This window comes from Typha angustifolia, chromosome 15, assembly GCF_048772165.1.
Source record: "Typha angustifolia cultivar Huaian chromosome 15, ASM4877216v1, whole genome shotgun sequence".
Lineage (NCBI taxonomy): Eukaryota > Viridiplantae > Streptophyta > Magnoliopsida > Poales > Typhaceae > Typha > Typha angustifolia.
In genome coordinates, this window is record NC_133253.1 from 1,626,608 (window position 1) to 1,648,472 (window position 21,865).

Sequence of the window (21,865 nt, forward strand, 5' to 3'; positions counted from 1 at the left end):
GGAGGGGATGCCAATTTTCACTTACATTCTTAAGGCTCAAAGCTGACTATTATGCTGATACACATGCCCACGTATGTTCACTCTTCCACCATACTGCACATTTGTTGTCACCAACAGTAACAGAGTTAGAAAAAAAAAAAAAAAATGAAATAAAACAGATGTTGTTAATCTCTATCATTATTCTGGGCAACAATGGATACAAACATTAGATCAGTGGAGGGATACAGGAGATTAAATTACTTACTTCATCACAGCTCGTCCAGGAGAAATCCAACAAGTTGGTCTCCATTCAGTTCCAAGCAGACCATCAGGGCACTCCATTGGTCCAGAAAGATTGCTCTCATGATACAGATCAATGACCCTTAGCCAATTTCTTTCGTAGGTGTAGTTACTGATATATACGGAGGCTGACCTGCACGATGGGCAGTCGCGTGCAGCAAGAGAGAACGAGTGAGTGCTACCCACAAAAAACGCAAACTCACCCACATCCACGCTTGTCTGTCTCTTTAATGTCACTTGGAACTCCCCCCATTCCAATTTGTATACCTCGGCAAATCGACTCACATATTGGTTTTTTTCTCTGACCAGCAAGATTTCTAGTAAATCTTCTGAGCAACGCACCAGATGCACATCGTCAGAGCGGAAACTCCCATCCTTCTTCTCGTCCATAGAATCAGGTTGATTGGTTAGTTTGATCTTAATCAAAGCTGGAATGGGTAACTCAAGATCGCAGCGGAACAACTCGAATGGGGTTGCCACGAAAAATCTTCCGTTGTAATATTCAATATCAAGAAGATCATTATGCTTCAAGATGCTCAAGATAGTCCAACCTGGGTCGCCGTTCCGATAGAATGCCAAAAGAAAATCATTCTTGTTAGTCAAATATGCGACGGCGACCCATTCACCGGCTGGCTCGGGGTCGTCGGAGAGGACGAACTTCTCGAGATCCTTCCATTTGATCTTTCGACCGTGCGGCCCACTGTACCGGCTTGGTAGATAGATACGGTCGTCGGAAACAGGGTTCCAGAGAAGCAGGGAAGCTCTTGGATTCCGTGGATCGAACATCGCCAGCCAACCTCGGCAGCAGCCAACGATTCTGAGAACGTTCATGTGGACCGCACGGACGTTAGGGACGAGGCTGTCGTCGGAGACACTGAAGAACGTGTAGATATTACAGTTGCCCGCCTGATTCCTCTGTTTCCCAACGAGCATTGGGCCAGAGACACGGCAGGATGGCGGGCGGAGAACATGAAGCAAACGTCTCCAGGCATTTCGGAGGTAGGTTATGATCCTTCTTGCTAGGATCAGCATGATGAAGGTAAGGAGGAGGAAGAAAGAGGAAAGAACGGCAAGAAGGAAGGAACCGGAGAAGAGGAGGGGAGGAGGAGACGAATAAGAATTGAGTCTGTTTGTTTTTCTTTACTTCTTGGCGGTAATAAAACAAACCACTCAGGCTCTCACCAGTGCGCGGTTGAAGCAATGGATCATCCGACCGTTGAAACATCATATGAATAGGATGGTTGATGGGCTATCGGCTCGCTTGAATTAATTACCCAGTGATATATTTTATCCTCATATTATTTTTTAGTACAAAATTATTTACTGATCTATAATTATATTATAACTCCTATACTTAAAGACTAAAAATAAAATCATTAGATTTTCGGTCCAAATTAGAGGTTTTAAATTTAAAAAATGGTTGGCCAACTGTACTTTCATAATTTATTAATTTTTATAGACTAAAATACAGGTGGTGGTGAAATATAATTCTCAGGAAAAAGGTTGGAGGATAGGAATAGAATAGGCCATCAGTGACAGAGAAGATGCTGGCAGATGGGCCTCCAATGGTGAGAGTTGAGAAAGAGCCGAGCAAGCCCATATCTTGTGCTCGTGCCTCCAGTACAGGAGCAAAGCAAGCCCAAGCAAGTAGGAATCAGAACCAAACTGGCGTAGCCCCCATCCCATGGCAAGACCCAAGTGAGAAAGGCATCTCCTTTCGATTAAAAATGGCACTACCAAGTCTTTTCCGAGCATTCCCGATCTTTTCGAGCTCTCCTCCTCGCCAACCTCCTTCTCAATTCCCACCTCTCTGCCGCCGCTCTCATCTCGTCGGTGCGTTGTGCGTCCTCAGCCTCGGGACTCTCACCGCTCTCGCTTGCAAGACGGGGTGCTCTCAATCCCATCCCCGTCTCTCTTTTCTTGGGTAAAGCCCTTCGAAATCTCTTCTCCACTTGACAATTTAACGAAGACACCCATTCGTTTCTTGGTCGTTTTGATTTTACAAACTGTTTTGGAATGCTGGGTTTGTCTTAGATTGTGGTGAACGAGAAGAATCTCTGCACAAATTTTGGTTGGATACTCTATGGCGTATTTATGTTTGCGATGATCTTTCTTAGGGCTTTTGTAGTGGATTAATTTTCGAATATGTTGATTCATAGAATGTGACCTTTACATTGTAATCAAAGGAAGAAAATTTCTACAATAAAGTTGGTGTTTGTTGGAATTATAATTGATCAATTACTGTTTATGCGCTTGTAAATTGCACAGATCAAGGTTTGTTAATCGGGCATCAGCCAAAGGGCTTCACTCTGCTGGGATGGAGGCTGCTTCCACCACAGTACCATCTATTGTAGTTTATGTTACTGTTCCAAACAGAGAAGCAGGTCAGTGTTTAAGGTTTACTCTCTAATAATATGCAGTTACTGTTACATGTGGCACAGGCATTTTCTTTCTTCTTTTCTGTTGTTGACTGAATAAGAGCATCAGATGATATCTAGTACTAGAAAAAGTATTAGGATGTGACTGGTTTGAGAGTTCTAGCATTGTCTGTGGCCTCTTTATTTGGCTACCTTTGGTGATAGAAGATTGTGATGAGGATGTTAAGGTGGCATAGAAAAGTGAGAATCGTCAAATGTTTCTCGGAGGAATAAGACACCAAGAAGAGCTTGGCCAAAAGAAAGGAGAAATAAACACTATTTTCTGAGTGATTAGGCATGAAATTGGGCAGTTACTAATTGATCTAGTTTAGTGGCTTGCAGCATCTTCTCACACTTAGGTGATAATCCTAAACCTTTTCTTCTTGATCTTGTAGTTTTCTATGTCCTATCTTTGTACTTCTCTGTGCTCTACCATCCACTTCATTCACCTGAAATTGCCATTTTCAATCTGCCTTTCAAGCTCAATGGAAATAATTTAATGTCGTACATTATATGTCCCACGATGCTCATTTGACCTGATGCTCTATGACTTATCTAACATTAACTTTCCCATGCAGGTAAGAAGCTTTCTGAAAGTATCATTAAGGAACGGCTTGCTGCATGCGTCAATATAGTGCCAGGTATGGTTCTCATTTGCATCTGCTTCATGGTCTATGTATGCATACAGTAGTATACGATCTAATCTATCGTGATTGTTGATGTTTTGGTGTTCTATTTGCTTCTAGTATGACTTATCAGCTTGATTACCAGTGGCATATATTAGATAGATGCTTTCTAATTCTGTTGTCAACATATACTCTCGTGTTGCTATTGATTAGATTCAGCAGCTGTCTTATTTTCATCTTACCTTTTTGGACAGTCCTGACTCCAAGGCTTACTAATAAATTTAGCATTTACAATAACTAGGTCATGAATTTAGCAGATATTGTCCTGCAAGGAATTATAGTTAAGCTACAAGCTTTTATTATGTTCATCGTTGTTTAAATTTAAAATTTCTAAATATGGTTACATTTTCTGGTTGCAGGCATTGAATCTGTTTACTGGTGGGATGGAAAGGTGAAGTTCTAATAGAGAGATTTTTAGTGGAATTTAAAATTCTACACGTGATTTGTCAGGCTGCTGCTTAAGACTTGATGACATAAGTAGCTTCATCACTAAACTTTAAGTCAATCAAACATCATGGTCTAACAATCAAGAAACACTGGGCAAGAATAGAACAAGTTCTTCATGTGAATAGGTAGATTATGGAAACTAAAATCAGCTGTAACTAACTTCTGTTGATAAACAAATATCTAAGCTTGAATCAGCTCATATATCAAAGCCTGTTAAGATTACATTAATTACAATTTGTAAATTGACTATTCTAAGCTGTTGATAAATATCAGTCCACTTATCTTCTTGTTGGTTTGCATGACATTAATGTCCTACTATTTTTCAGGTACAAACAGACTCTGAAGAATTACTTATTATCAAGACAAGGGAGTCCCTTCTAGATGCTTTGACAGAACATGTTAAAACCAACCATGAATATGAGTAAGCTCCCTTTTACATGTTGAGCACCATGTTCTAGGAGCCAATCTCTTGCATTATAATTCAACATTTTATAATAATACATCAGGGACACTGTATTAGTTCAATGATGTAAAGTCTAATCGACAATATTACAGGGTCCCTGAGGTCATAGCACTGCCCATCAATGGTGGTAATCTCAAGTATCTGGAATGGATAAAAAATAATACTAGGGAAAAATGATACTAGGAATTTGAGAGACGCAATGGAGAATCCCCAAGGTGTTGCCGACTGGAGTTTATGTAGTTTGATGCAGTAGCATGAGTAAATGAGACAGAAAACGTTGTATAAAAAGTGCCTAGATTTGAGTTGTGGAGGCCGCCTGTGCCTTTTGAACCCTGTATACTGTTATGGCGGACTTGGACTTGCTTGTGTCATGTATTGAATAATATAGCTTTATAAGTGATGAATGGGTGGACTTCTTTATGGCATCTCGTCTATATCTGAGCTTGAAATTTGGGTATAATGTTATGATGCAGCCTTGACAATGCGTGATAACACAATAGTAGGATTTTTGGGTCTGTTAATGCAAAAGGGAATTTGCAGAAGAGATGAAAACATTTCTTGTGTTCTGCAATCTGTAGCCTTGTATATAAGATCTGTCGTCCAGGAAGGAATAAATTAATTTAGATAAACTCTGCCTTTCTTTCTATGTAAATAAATTTTGTTCAGGCCGTCAATATTGTCTTTGGCAGAACGCACCCAGCATGAGACCTTTCAGTTGTTATATAATCAAACCTGCTGCTTATATACACAATGCCTCAATTCTCAATTATATAGTCTCAAAAGCACAAAAAATAGTTGAAAAAAAAGAAGAAAAGAGACTAAAATTCTCAACCAACTACACAGGCAAAATGTATATCACTTTATTGAACGTTCAACCATAATACAGTAAATATCAATCTGTATCGTATGCCATTCCTATTTGGATGTAACCAGGTTCACTGTTTGACATTCTGAAAGTTCCTTCCGCAGCATCTCAACACCAAGAGCCAAACATGCTTTTTTACAAGTAAGCAATCATGAAAATGTTTCTTTGTTACCACGAGGGAAAACCGGAGATTTTAAATTCTGGTTGTTTATACTCTTGGCACGGGAAAAGGGGGAAAAAATAAAAAATCACTACATTTCACTGCTGCCATAATTCGGAACAAGCAGATTTCTTTTCCAAGATGCCAAGAGACCTTAAAGGTCTGCCTTCAACTTTATGTAATATGCCAACATGGCCAATATGATAATCAGAATAACCATCCACATGCTAAAACCTGCTGGAGAAACAGGAAACTCATGTCATTGACAAAGAAATAAGAAAGTGCTTAACAGAGAGCCCTGAATATAGACTGTGCATACCATTCTTATTTTTGCTTTCAAGTATTGTCACTCTCGCAGTCGAGTCAAAGGATGAAGACATCAAGGCCCTGATCACATAAGTAATAAACTCAAAGCTAAGCTTCTAACTGATATGAGAATCCAGTCATACAGCTAGTTTTAAATTACCTCGAATCTTGGGAGAACACTACTCCGGTGACAATACCAAGGTGTGCTCTTTTCACTGTCATCTGCACCTGCATATTTGCTGAGCGTAGTATTGTGATAGTTCCCTCAATTGTCCCTCTGAGGATTGTGCAAAAAAGCTAAATAAGTGGGATTGCCTAATAGATAGAAGATTTGAGTGATAATTCCGCTTCAAACTAAAGTATTAAAAGTTGACAAAAGATGATTCTCAACCCATTTGGTCCTAATGAGTAAAATGAAGCATGTTAACAAAAACCAACAAGCAAGTTTCATGGTGACTAATTAACTAATGGTCACTTATAAGTATCAAGAAAATGATATAATCAAAAAGATATCTCAAGCATATTTTACTTTTAGCCCTCAGTATGGCAGGGTATGTCTCGCTACATGGACCTGAACTTGCTATAGGGGTTTATGCAACCAAAACCAGATGGCAAAATTTGAGGCTTTGTAGTTTGTCAGGAGTCATACTTTCCAGATTACCAATATCAGTAGCCCGCAACAATTAATACTCTACTTCACTTAGAAGTAGAAATACAACAACAGATGACTCATGCTACGCAATAAAAATGCATTCATTTGGATAACTTAGAGAGCAAAAACTTCTCTGATGATGGGTATGCATTAGATCACTTACATTGCGAGGTGTTTACCATCAGGTGATACATTGAACGCAGATATTGGGTCACGGACTATCCTCTTTGATCCAACTCTGTTCCACGAGATAGTATCCCAAGAGATAATTTTTCCTTGATCACCTGCAAAATAATGTCATACACCTTCAGTCTGGCAGAAGAGTTACATAAAGGAATCAATGACAAATTGCCTCAAGTCCTGGAGATCACCATGCATTGCAGTGACAAAAAGGACCTGGCTATTGTCGGCACTTCGAGAAAATCTGCAGAAGCCAAAAATCTCTCCCTGGGAACGTAGAGAGTTTAGACATATTTAAAGAGATAATTAGAAGTAATGATAAATAAGTGTTCAAAGACAGTACTTACATCTTCTCTTGGAAGATTAGCTTTAACAGTTGAAGATATTAAATCCCAAACCCGGCAAGGGCCGCTATTTCTTAGTGATACAAGAAACTTTCCGTCAGAGCTGCAAAAAATGTTCCAAACAGAGAAAACAAATGGTTCCACTCAGATATACAAGCCCCACTGTGAGAATAATGCTGATACATAGAGATCCCATACTGATAGTGCAACAAGCTAGAAAACCGGACAAGGTCCTGTTCACTGGTTGGCCAGGCTCTGGCAGCTTTAGATGAACTACAAATTTTTCCACCCACTGAAATATGGTTTTATCTTGTTGCAACATCAGCTTGGATTTATACATTACTATTAGTCATCTACCTGAAATCTAAATCCTTCAGAGTTGTATTATCTACAGTTTCTTCCAGAATGTTTTCCATACTTGGCCATTTGAAGATCCTCAGATGTCCATCCTACATATGGCAGTAACTGAATACTATAAGTCATCTTGCATGACCAAATAGTACTAATAACTCTAACGGAGATAGAGAAGATAAAACAATTGGAATGTGAATCTGCTGAAAATTTATCATAAAGACATTGAAGAGAAAAATGATCAAACAAGTGTAACTTTCCTGAGCATTTTTCACACATAATTAAGATACAAAAGAAGAAAATGATTTCTTAGAGTGAACTAGTGCTGAAGGAAACATCCCTAAATAATATTATTTACCTCACTACCAGTTGCAAGAAGTGAACCTTCTTCATCGAAGGACAATGCCAACTGTTGCCCAACATCTTTCAGCTGTGTCAACGCCTCCCCAGAAGATCTCAGAGACAGATTATGAGTTCCCCTGGTCTCTGAGAAGTCCCACTGAAACCATCTAAAGGGATACTACAAATGGATAAGTAATCTACTAAAGAATTTTAAGAAAATGAACAAATGACTTTTTCCTCCCAATAGACTGAAGTTACAGAAAACAGCATTTTGCCAAAGATATCAATTGCCGTCTTGCACTAGATGATTTGGAGCTTCCTTGTGATCTTCTGATCTTCATTCTTTTATAATGCCATAATGTAAAAAGTTAAGTAAGCTATCAGATAATTTCTTTCTTTATTATTTTATAGGATCTGTTTTCTTCTCTTAAAGTTTCTCATTGAATTTCTTGTAGATAAATTGATTACATAATCGATCCGTCTGTAATGAAATAAAATTGGTCCCCAGATACACCAATTTTATGTGAATCAAATTCATCTTCATATGCAGTAGGTTCATCTCAGCCTTTATTCATGTAAGGAGATTCCAAGTGACTCAGCTAGCAACCTGAAATTTGATTAGTCCTTATTTTGAATTGTGCGAAACAAGATCTTAATTATTCCAGGAAGGCAAAGCTCTAGTTCTACCTAAAACAGACACCAAAAACAGTACTGGTAGCATCAAATGCCACCAGTTATGTTTTTTTTTCTCAATTGTTAATTAACAAATTTAGTTATTCATTCTTAAAGTTAAAAGTCTGAAATAATCCTAAGCGCACCTAATATTTTAAGATCAAATAGTCCCTGAAAAGAGAAGAAAAAAGGAAGGCACACTACTAAAGCAAATCTCGTCAACATTGTCCAGAAATAACTACTGTGTATGCTGAAAGAGAAGAATACCTGCAACTCTTAGGAAACGAAAATATAATTCCATCCCCTCCCGGGTGAACCGCCATCCTGTACGGTACATCACGTTCCGTCTCCATCCTAAACACCTGAACAGGAACAATATGATGACCTTAAAATCCAAACGACTTGATTCCAAAATTCCAATTCGGAGAAGAGAGAAAACAAAAAGAAGATAGCATCTACCGGCTGCTCTGCGAGAAATCTAGAGGGGACATCGAACTGCGAGATTACAACCACATTCGGAACCCCACTCCGCCCTTCTCCTCCGCCTCCTCCGAGAGCAACCAGCAAGCGATCACCTTTATCAGTAGACGCAGAGGAATCCCCTCCCCCTTCTCCTTCACTTGTGGCGTCGCCTTCTTTCTTCTCCTCCTCGACCTTCTCCGCCGCCGCAGCGGCGGAGATCTGGGCGAGGGGAACCCAGGCGGCGCAGTAGATGGGAAAGCCGTAGGTCTTGGAGCAGGGAGGGGTCTCTCGTCGTCCTGTCGCCATATCTCTCGACACAGATCGCGCTCTTGATCTCTTCTTACCTTTTACTTCTCTTCTGTCAATCTACAGAGTATTGAGATGGCGAAATCTCGGGGGCCGCGGAGGAAGACGAGCGCAAACTTGGGCAAATTTGTAGCGGCCGATGGAATCAACGCTTTTTGGAGCGATAGATTTTTACATTTCCGACGGTTTAGATCTCCCCGTCTCGGCGTGGGAATTACTTCCATCACGTGACCAAGTTCCGGTTTCGAAGGGATCGTATTAAGATATGATCGGAATTATATCCCGACTGTTTACAAACTTATTACATCCCGGCATATATAATGGGTCGGGTAAACGACGACTTAAACCCGGATCCTTTAAAAGAGCAGTAGCAGCCGTTTCGCGCGCTTACCCACGAAGCCGGTGACCGATAAGGGATTATCCAATATAACAAACCTATGCTAAAACGAAATCACTTATCAAACTCTATAATCGCTAAAATTATTTTCTAAAATTATTTTAATTTTTATTGTTTGGTGATAAAATAAATTAAAAATTTAATTTTCTCTAAATTATCAAGCTTCTCAACAAAAAGAAGAAGAAGAAGAGTGCACTTTATAACTCTAGGTAGGAATACTACGAATAAAATATGTGATCATTAAGTTCATAAAATAGCTTTATATCTCAATCTCTATTAATTTAACTATATTTAAATCATTAGATTTTACATGGATATCTCAAACCTAACTTAACCCTCTTTTTTATTTTTATCAATTTGATTTTTAGAAAGATAAAATACTCTTTTCCTTTTTCTTTTGCACATTACTTTTAGTTAATTATATTTATATATGTATTTTCTGTATATCTTCGGAACATTCATTTTAGTCCAGAAAAGAGAGAATATTATTTTGCAAGTATTTATATCTTCTTTTTGTAAAACCCTACAAAAACCTTCGTTCTCCCCTCCCAACTCCACGCCGTCTTCGCGGCTTAATTCGAATCGAGAACCGCATCCCTCCCAATCCTCGTCCTTGATTCGATCTCGACGTCTTCCATGGCGTCCTTGGATTCAAAACCCTCTGAAATCTCCGTAAACGTCAAGAGGAGACGAAGCCAATCCTTGGAATTCCTAGAAGACGGACGAGAAGCCAACTCCAACGAGAACAAGAAGCCCAGCCTTCGAGGTGTCTGGGAGAACCTTGACCTCGTCCTCTCCCTCCAGAGCAAAGATATACCTCTTCCAAGGTCCGTTCCTCGTACACGATAAAAATATAATTTCGAATATTTCTCTCTTTTTTTTTTTCCAGTTGTTTGATGGATTACGGTGAATTGATGCAGAAAGATCGAGCTTTCTTTCGATTTTGTCAGCTCGGAAGCTAGTTCCTGTGATCGGCGGGTTGAACCGGTTCAGATATCGCGATTGGTGTCTTTTCTTGGTAATTGGATACAAAACGTTTTGATTTCTTCAAATAATAGTAAGAAAGGTTCGGAAACGTGCGATTCTTGCTTGGATTATAGATGCTGGGTCGTTCTTAGATTCTGCTTGGGGTACTCAGTTGCTGTTTCTCCTAATTTACTTCGGGCCGTTACTCGGGTCGCTAGGCATGCATTGCTGCATATTGATGATGGTAGCTCGTTTGGTGGGGAAGAGTCTGCTAAGTATTTTATGCAGGTTTTGGAATGCCTATCTTTGCTTCTGTCGTCCAATGGCAGAGCTTTCTACAATGCAACAGTGGAATTGTGGATCTCGTTGGCTGTGGAAATTGTTAATCTAGTCCGCAAGGTGTTTGCTGATGATAGGCGTGGTTCTGCTGGTGGTCAAGTCCTTTTCAGACTTTCAATTTGCCTGCTTGAGCAGTTTGCTATTTTTTTGAGGTTTTACCCAAATCCCAAGAATATCTTTCGGGTTTTTGTAGATAGGCTTCTTGATCCCTCGTTGGAATTGTTAGTTTTGTTGCATTCACCTGCAAATTCCGGCAACAGTGGAGAACTGGGAAGCTTGTTGAAGTTTGTTGAGGATGTTTTGTCAAACGGTTTATTTCATCCTGTCCACATAAGTGGATTTTTCAGTTTAAAGAGTTTGAACGACAAGCTTGAGGTTAGGGAACTCATGGGAATAAAAGAGAGCTACCACAGACACTTATTGCAGAGATTTAAAGGAATCAAAGCTGAGAATAAGGCAGTATTACTGGGAGGGTTTGGATACTTGCTTCAGTTATTTGTCAGCAGGGTTAGGAACCGAAGAGGAGCTTCTTTAGCTTCCAAAGGCACAGTAAGTTATGTTTCTGGAAAAAGTAGCGAGGCATCAGAAGAAGCCCAGGAAACTAATAAACCACTTTTTGAAGTCTTTGTGCAGTTTATGGAACCATTGCTGGTTGAGTGCAAAGAATGTGCACGAATTGGATTTTCTGGGGCAGGAGACATTAGGATGCTAGAAATACATTGCATACTCAAATCTGTCAACGAAACCCTTACTACTTTTATTCAAGAAAAGATATATGTACGGACAGAGGATAATTCTGAAGGATCTCACTATAAATTCTTACAGGATGTCTATGACACTATTATTTCCATGGCAGGAGAAATATATAAGTTTTGGTTATCAACATTGCATGTGGATGATGCAAGCATTAAAAAGATGTTGCCTTTGATAGCTAGGGAAGTTTTTGTAGCAGTTGGTTACTTTTTAGAAATTGAATACAAGGTCGTGGGGGATGACATTATAAAACTGTGGCAAATGATGTTTTCATTCTTGGCTGTTAATATCTCGTCAGAGGACACAAAACCTAGTTCCTTGCTAGTTTCTGAGATCTTAAACCTTGGAAGCCTAGTAATCAATATATTCAGTGAGCTTCGACAGGTTAGTTTGTATATTATGTGAGCATCTACTTATCTTTACTTTACAAAAACTGCTATCTTGAAGGATGCCAAAATACAAAATGTTGGTACTTACTATTTTGAGGTGGTGAACATTAAGCCCTAATGATGGTCCTTAATTCATTGTTTGCTATGAGATAGTTTATTCCTTGCTATGTGCTCTGATGCTGATGGTTAGTTAGGTATTTGTTATGCTATATCCAGAAACTGCCATGAGTGGTGCCAGAATTTATCATCACTTCATCAGTAAACTGGAGTGCACACGCACACACACAGACACATAATATGTCTGTGCATGGATGCATGTGTTTATATGTATATATATGTTTATAGGTCCTAAAAGCTGACGTATTCTGTCAACTCATTGGTAGTTTGGTATCTCTTTGAGATTGAATCTGAATGTACAGGAACATATGATCATGGGCTTCATATCCACTTAAAGGACACCCAGTTATCCAAGTGTCGATGGTGAAAGCTTTTCAGTCAGTCGACCTAAAGAATTTAGTTATATATACTTGTAATAGTATCCTTCTCCAGTTATTGCTTTTCAAGGCTTTAATTGATCAGTCTCCTGTAGATGATTTATACTCGAGAACTTAATGATATTTCTTTTCTTACTCTGTATGCTGGCAATATCATTACAGAGCCTGAATATCTAATTTAAGGTGTGAGTTTGATCTTTTGTGTATGTAGCTTTGCTATGACTATGAGTCTGACCTGTTCTTTCATTGACTGGTTGGATCCAAAGGTTATAGAACTGCCCAGAAAAAGGTTGATTATTAACTAGATAATTACAGGCATATCTTGCTGAGATATACTCCTCACGTTTGTGTGCTTTAAAGTTTAAACATTTTCTTTGCCATTGTACTAATAGATTAGATGCTTTAAACAATTTGGGTGCCTTTTTGTACGCATCTCTGAAGTCTAAATCTCTAACAAGATATGATATATTTTAATTAAAAGGTTTCATTCCTGTTTATTTGGCTGCCCTCCTTTACCCTGATATCCTTCTCTTTTCTACTGTGATTTGCAATGTAGGTTAATTATCCCATTTTTGGACTGTCTAAAGCTGTTAGACTCTTTATACTTGCTGGTGATGCTGATGCAGTAAGATACCCTTCATTTATTGCTTCTTCCCCTTTATCATCTCAAATGTGCTTGGAATCATTGGCAACTTTATTGTCCTCGCAAGTTTTCCGAACTGCAATTTGTAGTTCTATAAAATCAATGCCAGAACGGCAAACCAGTGGGTGTATAGAGGAACTAAAAGTAGAAGTTTCCGAGACACTGAAATGGATGAGAAGTGGTTCCTTTATGGATGAAAGTTTGGACTCATGTGGAAATAGCATCTCATCTAGGACCATGCTGGATTTTGATCTGCAGGCTGAGCTTTTAGGAAGAGTATTTTCTGAGCTATACACAAATGTATTGGATTCCTTAACTGTTACTGCAACAAATAGTATCTTGGTAGGAAATTCAGTTGAAAACTTGATGAAAGAAATTAGGCCAAGCTTTAGTTGTTTGCTGCAAAATCAATCAGATATCTATGAGTTTGTTTTCTCCCTTACAGGCACTAGTAGGTCCAATCATGGAATTCCTGAATGTGGAAAGCGTAGAACATCTCTAGGTACATCTTGGGCAGTCATTTTTTTCTTTCGCTTATACACATCGTGCAGAAGCTTAAATCAACAATTAATTAGCCTCATGCCACCTGATTCAGCAAGAAAAGCATCAGAATTGATGGGAAATTTATTTGATGTGTCCTGTGGAATGGAATGGTCAAATAGATCCAGTTTTATAGATGGAGGCTATTTTTCCTGGATTGTTAGACCTTCCTGTACACTTCTGGATGTCATTCAGCATCTTTCAGAAGCTGTTCTTACAGGAAGTTATGCACGTGATGCTCCCCTTGTTTATATCCTACATATCATGGTTTTCCAGAGGCTCAATAATTTAAATAGACAGATTAGGGCTTTCAGCTTCTTGCAAGAAGGGGATGCACGACGATTCAAAAAACATGGTGATCCTGACAGACACAAGGCAAGCAAAAGATGGAAACAACTACTCAATGCTTCCAGACAGGAGGCAGCAGGACTGACCAAATTTGTGACTGATTACATGTCGTTACTTTTTTCAGAGCAAAAATGGTCCATCCAGACTAATAAAGCTTCATTCCCTCTGACTAATTATGCCTGGGATTTGGTTGTTTCTTCGTTGAATGAAATCTCGCTCCCCATTGGAATTTGGTGCCTTCTTTGCTGGAACATTGATATTTGGTGCTTACATGCATCTAAGAAGGATTTGAAGGATTTCTTCTCTCATTTATTACGTTACTCTTTGGGATGTCAAAGTACGTGTAGGGATGTCAAAGAGAACATAACAAGTAAACCGTTCACCAGGGAAGTAACTCTACACAATATATCATTGGGGCTTCTTCATGATACTGTCCTCTATGATCAAACAGTAAGTACATCAATTGACCACCCAATAGCACTCTTCTGAAAAACCTGTTGGACGTTTGCTCTATCTGAAAAATTATTACACTTGCCAGTTGTTTGTTGACCTTTTCACTGATTGCAATACATCTTATCTTTAGGTATTATCGAAGCATTTCGTGTCAAGATTCTGTGACACTCTGAAGAGATCATTTTCTCCTGTTGTAAACTATGCTTATGCAACTGATTTAGATTTGAATTCCTTACCCAATTGGTCAGAGATCTTGAATGCACTAGAGAAAGAGCAGGTGGTTGATATGGACGACCATTTGGCTACTAAGAATGTACAAGTTCAATCTTCACTGTCAGAATCAGATTCGGTTGCTAAGAATGAAAAGGTATCGCTTTTGTCATTTGGAACAAGACTCAGAACATGTGAGAGCTTGCTTAGCCTCTTGCGTAAGATACCTGGAGTTCATGTGAATGCTAAATCGTTCTCACGATGTGCAACTCACATTCTCCATATTGAAAGGTAAGTTTATTCTTCTGTACTTCATGTATTCTCTCTATGCTATTTGAATACTGTGAAGGGATGTTTATCTTTTAGACTTGTTTTATTTGAAAAGCCTTTTACTGTTTATATATATACCCATTCTACTGATGGAAACCTTTTGAGATCCTGGCATTTTTATAAATTATAAGTACCTGTTAGTTTTACTCCTGTTGTTTGATCTTCTAAATCTTGAAGTTAAGAGATTATATCTCTGCTGGTTATTTTGTTATACACAGTCAACAGTTTGCGGCAGCAATATATCTGGCTGAGCCGCTACAGGAATTTGGAAACTTATAAAATTGCAACAAGAATTAGACCAGTAACGCAAAGGAGAGGAAGTATTTTTATTCATCAATGATATCTTATAAAAATCTGAAAAGCTGGTTTTTAGTTGGTCTATAACTAAAGAATATCCATTAGAGCTAGAAGTACGTACATCCAATTCGCCAAGTTTCAAAAGACTATTATCTTCAATAGTCTTAGATTGGAAGGTAGGTCCAGGAATAACCTTATTTGTTGAATTTAAGGTCTGTTGGTGTGTAATTACTTTGAATACAGCAGCAATGAGCTTAGTCTATGAAAGGTCTTATCTTTTCATTCAGTACATTGATAATGGCATACTCTACCAAGTTACTTTGACGAAGTGGCTGAATATGGACCCACTATGGCAAAAGGAAAGTACAAAGAAGAGAATAGTGTGTTTCAGAGGAAGAGGGAAAGGTAGACAAAGAAGTCTCTGGAATCTGTTGCAACGATTTCATATGTCCAATTGCAACAAATTCATGACTTTTAATCAAGACCATATATCTAAGTAATAAATTTGACCAACAATGACCGTGCCACAGGCACGGCTCATATCGACCGCCAGCCGACACGTAAGAAAAGGAGAGAAAAAGGTAACACCTTCGCCGTCACCGTCGCCTGAGCTCTCTCTCTCTCTCTCTAGCTAGGGCACCCGATGCGAGCTCGGGCGACGGTGAGCTCGACGACGAGGTAGATGGCGAAGCTATTACGAGGGGTGTCGTGCGACACCCCTTGTGCCACGTGCTGGTACACCGACGGCACGCCTCATGTCGGTCGGCATGGCCATCCATGAATTTGACCATGATACAAGGACATTATACTTCTGATTTGCTTCAGATTGCCAATGCTAAGAAATATCTCGTGAAATCAATATTTCTGGAAATAATTATGGTTTTGGACTTCTTATATTGCTTTATTATAAATTTTCAAGATTTAGACCATCTATATTGGTGAGCATATATTTGGGCAGCATCACTTTTGCACTTATGAATATCTACTCTTTTTTGTTTAAGTTGCAATGATCAAATTATTATTTTCCATGTCAATTTGGATGATGAAATGTTTGATTTTTGGTTCTGCAATTAGATATTCTTACTATCTTCATGCCTATGGCTTCTGATCTCAGTCCTTTGTTGCAGGCTAGTGGTTTCAAACCTGTTAAGAAGTCACTGTGAATCCTTTATTTGCAACCCCCTTGAGCTTTTCAGGTTGTTTGTGTCCTGCCGGAAGGCTTTGAGCTATTTGATTACCACGTATAAGGAGGGAAGTCAAGAATTAATGCTATTTTCAGTTTTCTCTACTATTGGAGATTCATCTTCGGTAATGTGGCTGTTGAAGTCAGTCCATGAGTTGATTGGGTTGCCACATGCACTATTTGGAGAGTTCTCTGATCAGGTCAAAAGTATGATGTTTTCCCTAGTAGATCACACCTCAAACATATTTTCAACAGTTAGCAATGGTCTGATCAATCATGCAATTGCTTTCTTGAAGAATAATGAAGAACTCATTGAACCTTCTTTGCATGATGACCCTGACAGAAAAGGCACACTAGATGAAGATGGCCAACAATCTGATATTTCCAAATACTATGCAGCCTGGAAAAATGTGGAACTCATACTTCAGACTTTAGAAAATCGAACAAGAAATTTACCTGTAACCGTGAAGGGTAGAATGCATGCTATAAAACTAGAAGATTGCTTTGGTATTTTGTGCTGGAATAAAATATCAAGCACTGTATCTTGTCTACAAGGTTTTCTATGGGGTCTGGTATTGGCCTTAGATAGCATATGCAAGGACAAGTCAGCAGGAAATCTGCAGTCCTCGAAATTGTTGCTTTGGTATGCCTCCAAACTTGGCGGTTACATTTCTATATTTGAGAACTTTGTAGATATATGCATGTATGTATTGCTTGTAGGAAGCACACAAGGTGCTGTTGATGTACATTCTTTTCATAGTTTGCAAGATTTGGATTCTGATAATGGTTTCGTGAACTTGGATGTGCTTCTGGACAGATTGACTAAATGTTTTGCTTGCCAAGTTGAACATGTCCATGATAACCATCCTAATACACAAAAACAAGCTAGAAGAACTACACAATCGGCATCGAATCATAATGATGACAATACAAGCCAATCAGAGTGCGAGTGCATTAATCTTTTCAGATTTGAGAAGGAAAGGTTATCTGGTCATGCAAGCTGTGCAGATAACATATTCAGTGAACTTCACAACATTGATTTCTCTGATCAACAACATCTGAATGTCTCTCTGCTTAAAAATCTGTTAAAAGGCAAAAACCCACTGATAGCATCAACCCTCAGAGAGCTCTTTATGACATCTGCTGCTATTCTTAAGTTAAGGTGTTTGTTGTCATTTCCTAGGAATCTGGCTTTGCAGAAGTGCAGTCACTTTGGATCATATTCTATGGGAATCCTTGTTAGAGTGTCTCATATAATTCTACAGGAAATGGCAGAAATGAATGGCTGGCCAGATGCATTTTCTTTTGTATGGATAGATGGAATCTTAAGATATCTTGAAGTAGTAGGCAGCTATTTTACTTTAGCTGATCCTTACTTGTCAAAAGAAGTGTACAGTCAGGTAATAAATTCTCATATGAAAGCTATTGGAAAATGTATTTCACTCCAAGGAAAAATTGCAACTCTATCTTCTCATGAGACAGGATCAAATACAAAAAATCTACGGACTCAGAACGGACCAGATCATGTTATAGACCAAAATTTTGATCACAGACAATACAACTTAAATGCATTTAAATCTAGACTTAGGATGTCATTGAAAACTTTTATTGGGAGGCCACTGAAATTGCACATGAAAACAGCTATACAAGCAATAGAAAGAGCACTGGTTGGAGTGCAGCAAGGTTGCCACACGATCTACAACATAAACACTGGAAATATTGATGGAGGAGAAGTTTCCTCTGTTGTTGCTGCTGGTATTGACTGCTTCAATTTGATTCTTGAATCTCATTCAGGTAATTATAAAGGTTGTCTATTTTCCTTGCAGAAGAATAGTAGATCTATAACTTATGATATTAACATGTTTCTATGCGATCAGCACAAATTTTTTTCAACATGTTCAATGGAATGGTATTGAACAATTGATCCTTTGTTAGTAGATCATTGTATAAGTTTACTTTGCAGCAATAGGATGACATGTTAACAACATATAGATTAATATATCTTATTTGTTATCCAGTTATGCTTGGCTTATTTCTGACACATTCCACATATTTCAGGATATGAGCGTGTTCTTAAGAAAAACATTCCAAGCTTAATTGGTGCTTTGCTGAACATAATTTTGCACCTCCAAAGCCCAATTATCTTCTATATAGAGAAGTTACCAAAGGATAAAAGTGAATTTCGACCAGATGCAGGGGCAGTAATATTAATGTGCATTGAGGTTCTTACAACAGTTGTTGGGAGGCATACTTTCCAAATGGACATATGCCATGTAAGCCAATGTTTGCACATACCGGTGGTACTCTTCAGATACTTTCATCAGCTCAAAGCTTCTCGTCTTGATTTTCGTTCCTCCATATCCTATGGCAACCAAGAGGCAAGGACATCTACAGATGTGCATCAGTATATCATTGATCGCCAACTTTCTATTGACTTGTATGCCGCATGTTGCAAATTGATATGGATTACTCTTAAACACCGAATACGGTAAACATGTCTCCTTCCACATTTTAATATGTTCTATTTTTTTCTTGTAACTTGTTTGCAAATTACCACATAATTAACTATATTTCTCTTTAATGCTTAGACATATCAAATTGAAAGTTTATGATTTTATGAAAACAATGGCTTTTGGCAACACTTGAGATATCAAGTGCTCTTTCAGAAAGTTCATAGTTGTGGAACTAACGATTCAGCAATATAGCAAGCACTGAAGCTTGCTAGGGTTGCAGAATTTTTTCTTAATATAGAAAGTTCCTGTTGAAAGGCTGACTGAATGAAGCTAACCAAATTTGGCCTTGCATTTGTTGAATAGCAAGTATGAAGATTCATGGATTCATGGATCAGTCAGGATCTTAAAAATCCATCAAGAAAACTTCTCCAAGTGACATGCAATTTAAATGCTCAGTACCCGTTTCAAGATTGCAACTATAAGTTGAATGTTCTATTCTATCATTGCCATTAACTATGCAGTCATATTCTTTATGCTTACGTTGATTTGTGTGCCAGAAGTTTCTTGTCTTCTAATGCATGAACTCTTGTATTAGTATAAGCTGAACTTACTCTTGCTATTTTCAAACAATCAGTAAAATCTACAGTTATGCTCTTCTTTATTTAGAGCTTGTTTACTGCATAAAATGGTTCATATCTTCGCTGGTAACATCATAATGTGTTTCTTCATTCTACTTTTCTCTTGTAGTGAGATTGAACGATGCATTGCTCTCGTTGAAGATTCAGTAACCACTCTTCTTAACTGTTTGGAGTTGGTAGATTCTAACTTAATAAGCAAAGAAGGTTATTTTTCCTGGGAGGGTCAAGAGGCATTAAAATGTGCTAGCTTTTTCAGAAGGATCTATGAAGAGGTTTGTGATGCTTGAATGTGATTTTGTAGCATGAGCATGCAATGCATGCTGGATATACTGCAACTTTTACATATAAAGGCAATTTTTGACATTGTTTTGCATTTCTCATATTCTTTTTTCTAACTTGGAAGAAAAGTTTCGGATTAGTTTGGGTCAAACCTAGTTTAGAATTTAGAGAGCTTTCATTGCACATGTGAGAAGCCAAGCTTCATAAGCCCAAAAGGACCTGACCTCAGAAAGGCAAACAAATACAAAGATATCATTTAAAACAAATAAAACTTGCACATTTTCTATGTGGCATTTGTATAAAAAAACCTTTTAATTATTAGTAGCAAAAATGGGCCCTTGTGCGTATCTCTTATATAAATTGGGTGTGTATCTAATATAAAATGAATGCAATTTTGATGGGAGAGGTGAAATTTCATCTTCTAAATCTCGGTTAATTGAATCCCCTGCCTCAGGTAGTTTCAAGAGCCTAATCTTGCTATTACGGTTTGCCTTTCTTTTTCTACAATTAGCCCCTTTTTCTATTGGAGGCAAGTGCTTGAATTGTGATATAGAAGAGCTACCGAACGACAACAAATAACAAGGTCCCCTTTATGAATGAACATATTAATTGTCTTCCCCATTTGCATTCCATGTATTTTTTACTAGACACTAGCCTCAACATTCTTCACTTCAAATTTTACTTGTATGTTGATGTTTCCATACTCAAGAAGTCAACATCATGTAGCATAAGGAATACAAAGTCTCTGTAATTTGTCTTTTGATTTTTGTAGATCTTTGTCTCTTTCTGGAACTAAAATAAAGGTGTAATCGAGCTGAGCCTTGATCAAGCTTGAAATGAAATTAATTTCGAGCCTAATTATAGAATCAAGCTTCAATTGAAATAGTTTCAGTTCAAACCAATTTCAAGATAGTCGTGAAACAAAGTTGTGAAACCAATTTCAAGATAGTTTCATTAAGGAATGTCTTATATCTCTTTTAGTTTCAAGATAGTTGTGAAATAATTTCTGCTGAATTAATTGGTTTATACTTGTATTTCATGTTAAACGAAGTTTGTTTTTGGCCTTGTTATTTTGTAGATAAGACAGCAAAAGGATGTTCTGGGGAGGCATTCCTTTTATTTTCTTTCGAGTTACATAAGCATTTATTCAGGTTATGGTCCCTTGCAAAGAGGCATAAAAAGGTCAGTCTTCTACTGAAGTTCTGTCGGTTGTGACTTTTCACAGTTAATTGTCTCTAGATAACTGCAATAAATGTTTTTTGGCGAAAGAGGTTCATCCATTGTTGCTTGGCAGGGAGATAGATGAGGCATTGCGACCTGGTGTATACTCTTTAATTGATATATGCACCTCAACTGATCTTCAACAGCTTCACACTGTTCTTGGCGGTTAGTTATCATGAATACACTTTGATTTCAATGCACAGGAGAATATTTTAGAAACATTTCAAATGGACTAATATTTTCACTGTTCTTGGGGATGTTGCAGAGGGTCCATGCCGAAGTACTCTCGCAAATCTGCTACATGACTACCGATTACATTTCCAATATGGAGGGAAAATATAATATAGCATCTGAGAGTATAGTATACTGAATTCTAGTGCATTCTTGGGCCACTAGATCTAACTTATGGGAGATCATATTGACCTTTGGCCTTGGTGGTGGGTTTGCCGGAATAACATGCCCTTGACCTTTGGCGGATAACCTAAGATTATCAGGTCTGTTATGGAACTAATATGCCCCCATTCTGGTGTTATGATTTTAAATTAAATGAGTGAGATATTCATATTTCTTTTAATACACCTTGCAGCTGAAGGTAATCACTATGGAATGGGTGACTGCAGTAGGGAAGACCTGTGCAGGAAAATCGTTGAAATTATTACTTTGAGCTGCTCATCTCCAACCAGCCATTTGTGTAATTCAATTGCCATTCGAACAAAATGGCCACCATTTTCAGTATTAATGTATATACAGTTAGAGTTCAGATTGTATCTTCTCAATTTTTAGGCATGACTTAATTCAACTTTAGGGTAGGTTAGTCTACTAACTTTGGCACTTGCCAATGTTGCCAATTTATGCATGCTAACCCAAGTACATGAGAGCGAGACCCTGTGACTATTTACAAGCTTGTGCTGTTGTTTTTCAAGGTAATAGAGCCTCATTTAGTTTCCTTGACTAGTCCAATATCTGCATTTTTCTATGTTATTTGACACACTTGAACCTC

General features: G+C 38.2%; 4 protein-coding genes across 5 annotated transcripts; 2 read left to right on the plus strand and 2 right to left on the minus strand.

Moving 5' to 3' along the window:
* On the minus strand, positions 1–1,311 carry LOC140778388 (uncharacterized). Its single transcript, XM_073123073.1, has 2 exons — positions 245–1,311; positions 1–93 (listed from the first exon to the last, which is right to left on the minus strand). The coding sequence occupies exons 1-2, from the start codon at positions 1,309–1,311 to the stop codon at positions 78–80; spliced, it is 1,083 nt and encodes a 360-aa protein (XP_072979174.1). The 3' UTR covers positions 1–77.
* Positions 1,312–1,800: 489 nt separating this feature from the next.
* LOC140778255 (protein CutA 1, chloroplastic) lies at positions 1,801–4,717 on the plus strand. The gene is made up of 6 exons (XM_073122885.1): positions 1,801–2,203; positions 2,548–2,663; positions 3,275–3,337; positions 3,742–3,773; positions 4,156–4,250; positions 4,385–4,717. The coding sequence occupies exons 1-6, from the start codon at positions 1,824–1,826 to the stop codon at positions 4,467–4,469; spliced, it is 771 nt and encodes a 256-aa protein (XP_072978986.1). The 5' UTR covers positions 1,801–1,823; the 3' UTR covers positions 4,470–4,717.
* Positions 4,718–5,134: 417 nt separating this feature from the next.
* LOC140779584 (SEC12-like protein 2) lies at positions 5,135–9,159 on the minus strand. 2 transcript variants are annotated; one of them, XM_073124717.1, is made up of 10 exons: positions 8,624–9,159; positions 8,432–8,526; positions 7,509–7,659; positions 7,157–7,248; positions 6,803–6,902; positions 6,647–6,722; positions 6,439–6,559; positions 5,784–5,900; positions 5,637–5,704; positions 5,135–5,551 (listed from the first exon to the last, which is right to left on the minus strand). In XM_073124717.1, the coding sequence occupies exons 1-10, from the start codon at positions 8,930–8,932 to the stop codon at positions 5,472–5,474; spliced, it is 1,209 nt and encodes a 402-aa protein (XP_072980818.1). In that variant the 5' UTR covers positions 8,933–9,159; the 3' UTR covers positions 5,135–5,471. The 2 variants fall into 2 exon arrangements, with proteins under 2 accessions (XP_072980818.1, XP_072980816.1); XM_073124715.1 differs by having other exon boundaries at positions 5,135–5,554; positions 8,624–9,158.
* Positions 9,160–9,847: 688 nt separating this feature from the next.
* LOC140777607 (uncharacterized) lies at positions 9,848–21,815 on the plus strand. The gene is made up of 11 exons (XM_073121830.1): positions 9,848–10,156; positions 10,250–11,771; positions 12,827–14,251; positions 14,385–14,755; positions 16,219–18,068; positions 18,333–18,762; positions 19,475–19,637; positions 20,723–20,826; positions 20,939–21,030; positions 21,131–21,359; positions 21,452–21,815. Exons 1-10 carry the CDS (start codon positions 9,966–9,968, stop codon positions 21,205–21,207), a joined length of 6,225 nt encoding a protein of 2,074 aa, XP_072977931.1. The 5' UTR covers positions 9,848–9,965; the 3' UTR covers positions 21,208–21,359; positions 21,452–21,815.
* The last annotated feature ends 50 nt before the right edge of the window (positions 21,816–21,865 follow it).

Coding starts and splice junctions, on each gene's coding strand:
- LOC140778388 (XM_073123073.1), bottom strand. CDS start 1,311: ATGCTGATCCTAGCAAGAAGGATCATAACCTACCTCCGAAATGCCTGG.
- LOC140778255 (XM_073122885.1), top strand. CDS start 1,824: ATGCTGGCAGATGGGCCTCCAATGGTGAGAGTTGAGAAAGAGCCGAGC. Junction 3,338..3,741: donor ATGCGTCAATATAGTGCCAG/GTATGGTTCTCA, acceptor TTCTGGTTGCAG/GCATTGAATCTGTTTACTGG. Junction 3,774..4,155: donor TTTACTGGTGGGATGGAAAG/GTGAAGTTCTAA, acceptor ACTATTTTTCAG/GTACAAACAGACTCTGAAGA.
- LOC140779584 (XM_073124715.1), bottom strand. CDS start 8,932: ATGGCGACAGGACGACGAGAGACCCCTCCCTGCTCCAAGACCTACGGC. Junction 7,249..7,508: donor TTCTTGCAACTGGTAGTGAG/GTAAATAATATT, acceptor TGCCATATGTAG/GATGGACATCTGAGGATCTT. Junction 6,560..6,646: donor TTTTGTCACTGCAATGCATG/GTGATCTCCAGG, acceptor ATTATTTTGCAG/GTGATCAAGGAAAAATTATC.
- LOC140777607 (XM_073121830.1), top strand. CDS start 9,966: ATGGCGTCCTTGGATTCAAAACCCTCTGAAATCTCCGTAAACGTCAAG. Junction 20,827..20,938: donor TTGCAAAGAGGCATAAAAAG/GTCAGTCTTCTA, acceptor GTTGCTTGGCAG/GGAGATAGATGAGGCATTGC. Junction 21,031..21,130: donor GCTTCACACTGTTCTTGGCG/GTTAGTTATCAT, acceptor GGGATGTTGCAG/AGGGTCCATGCCGAAGTACT.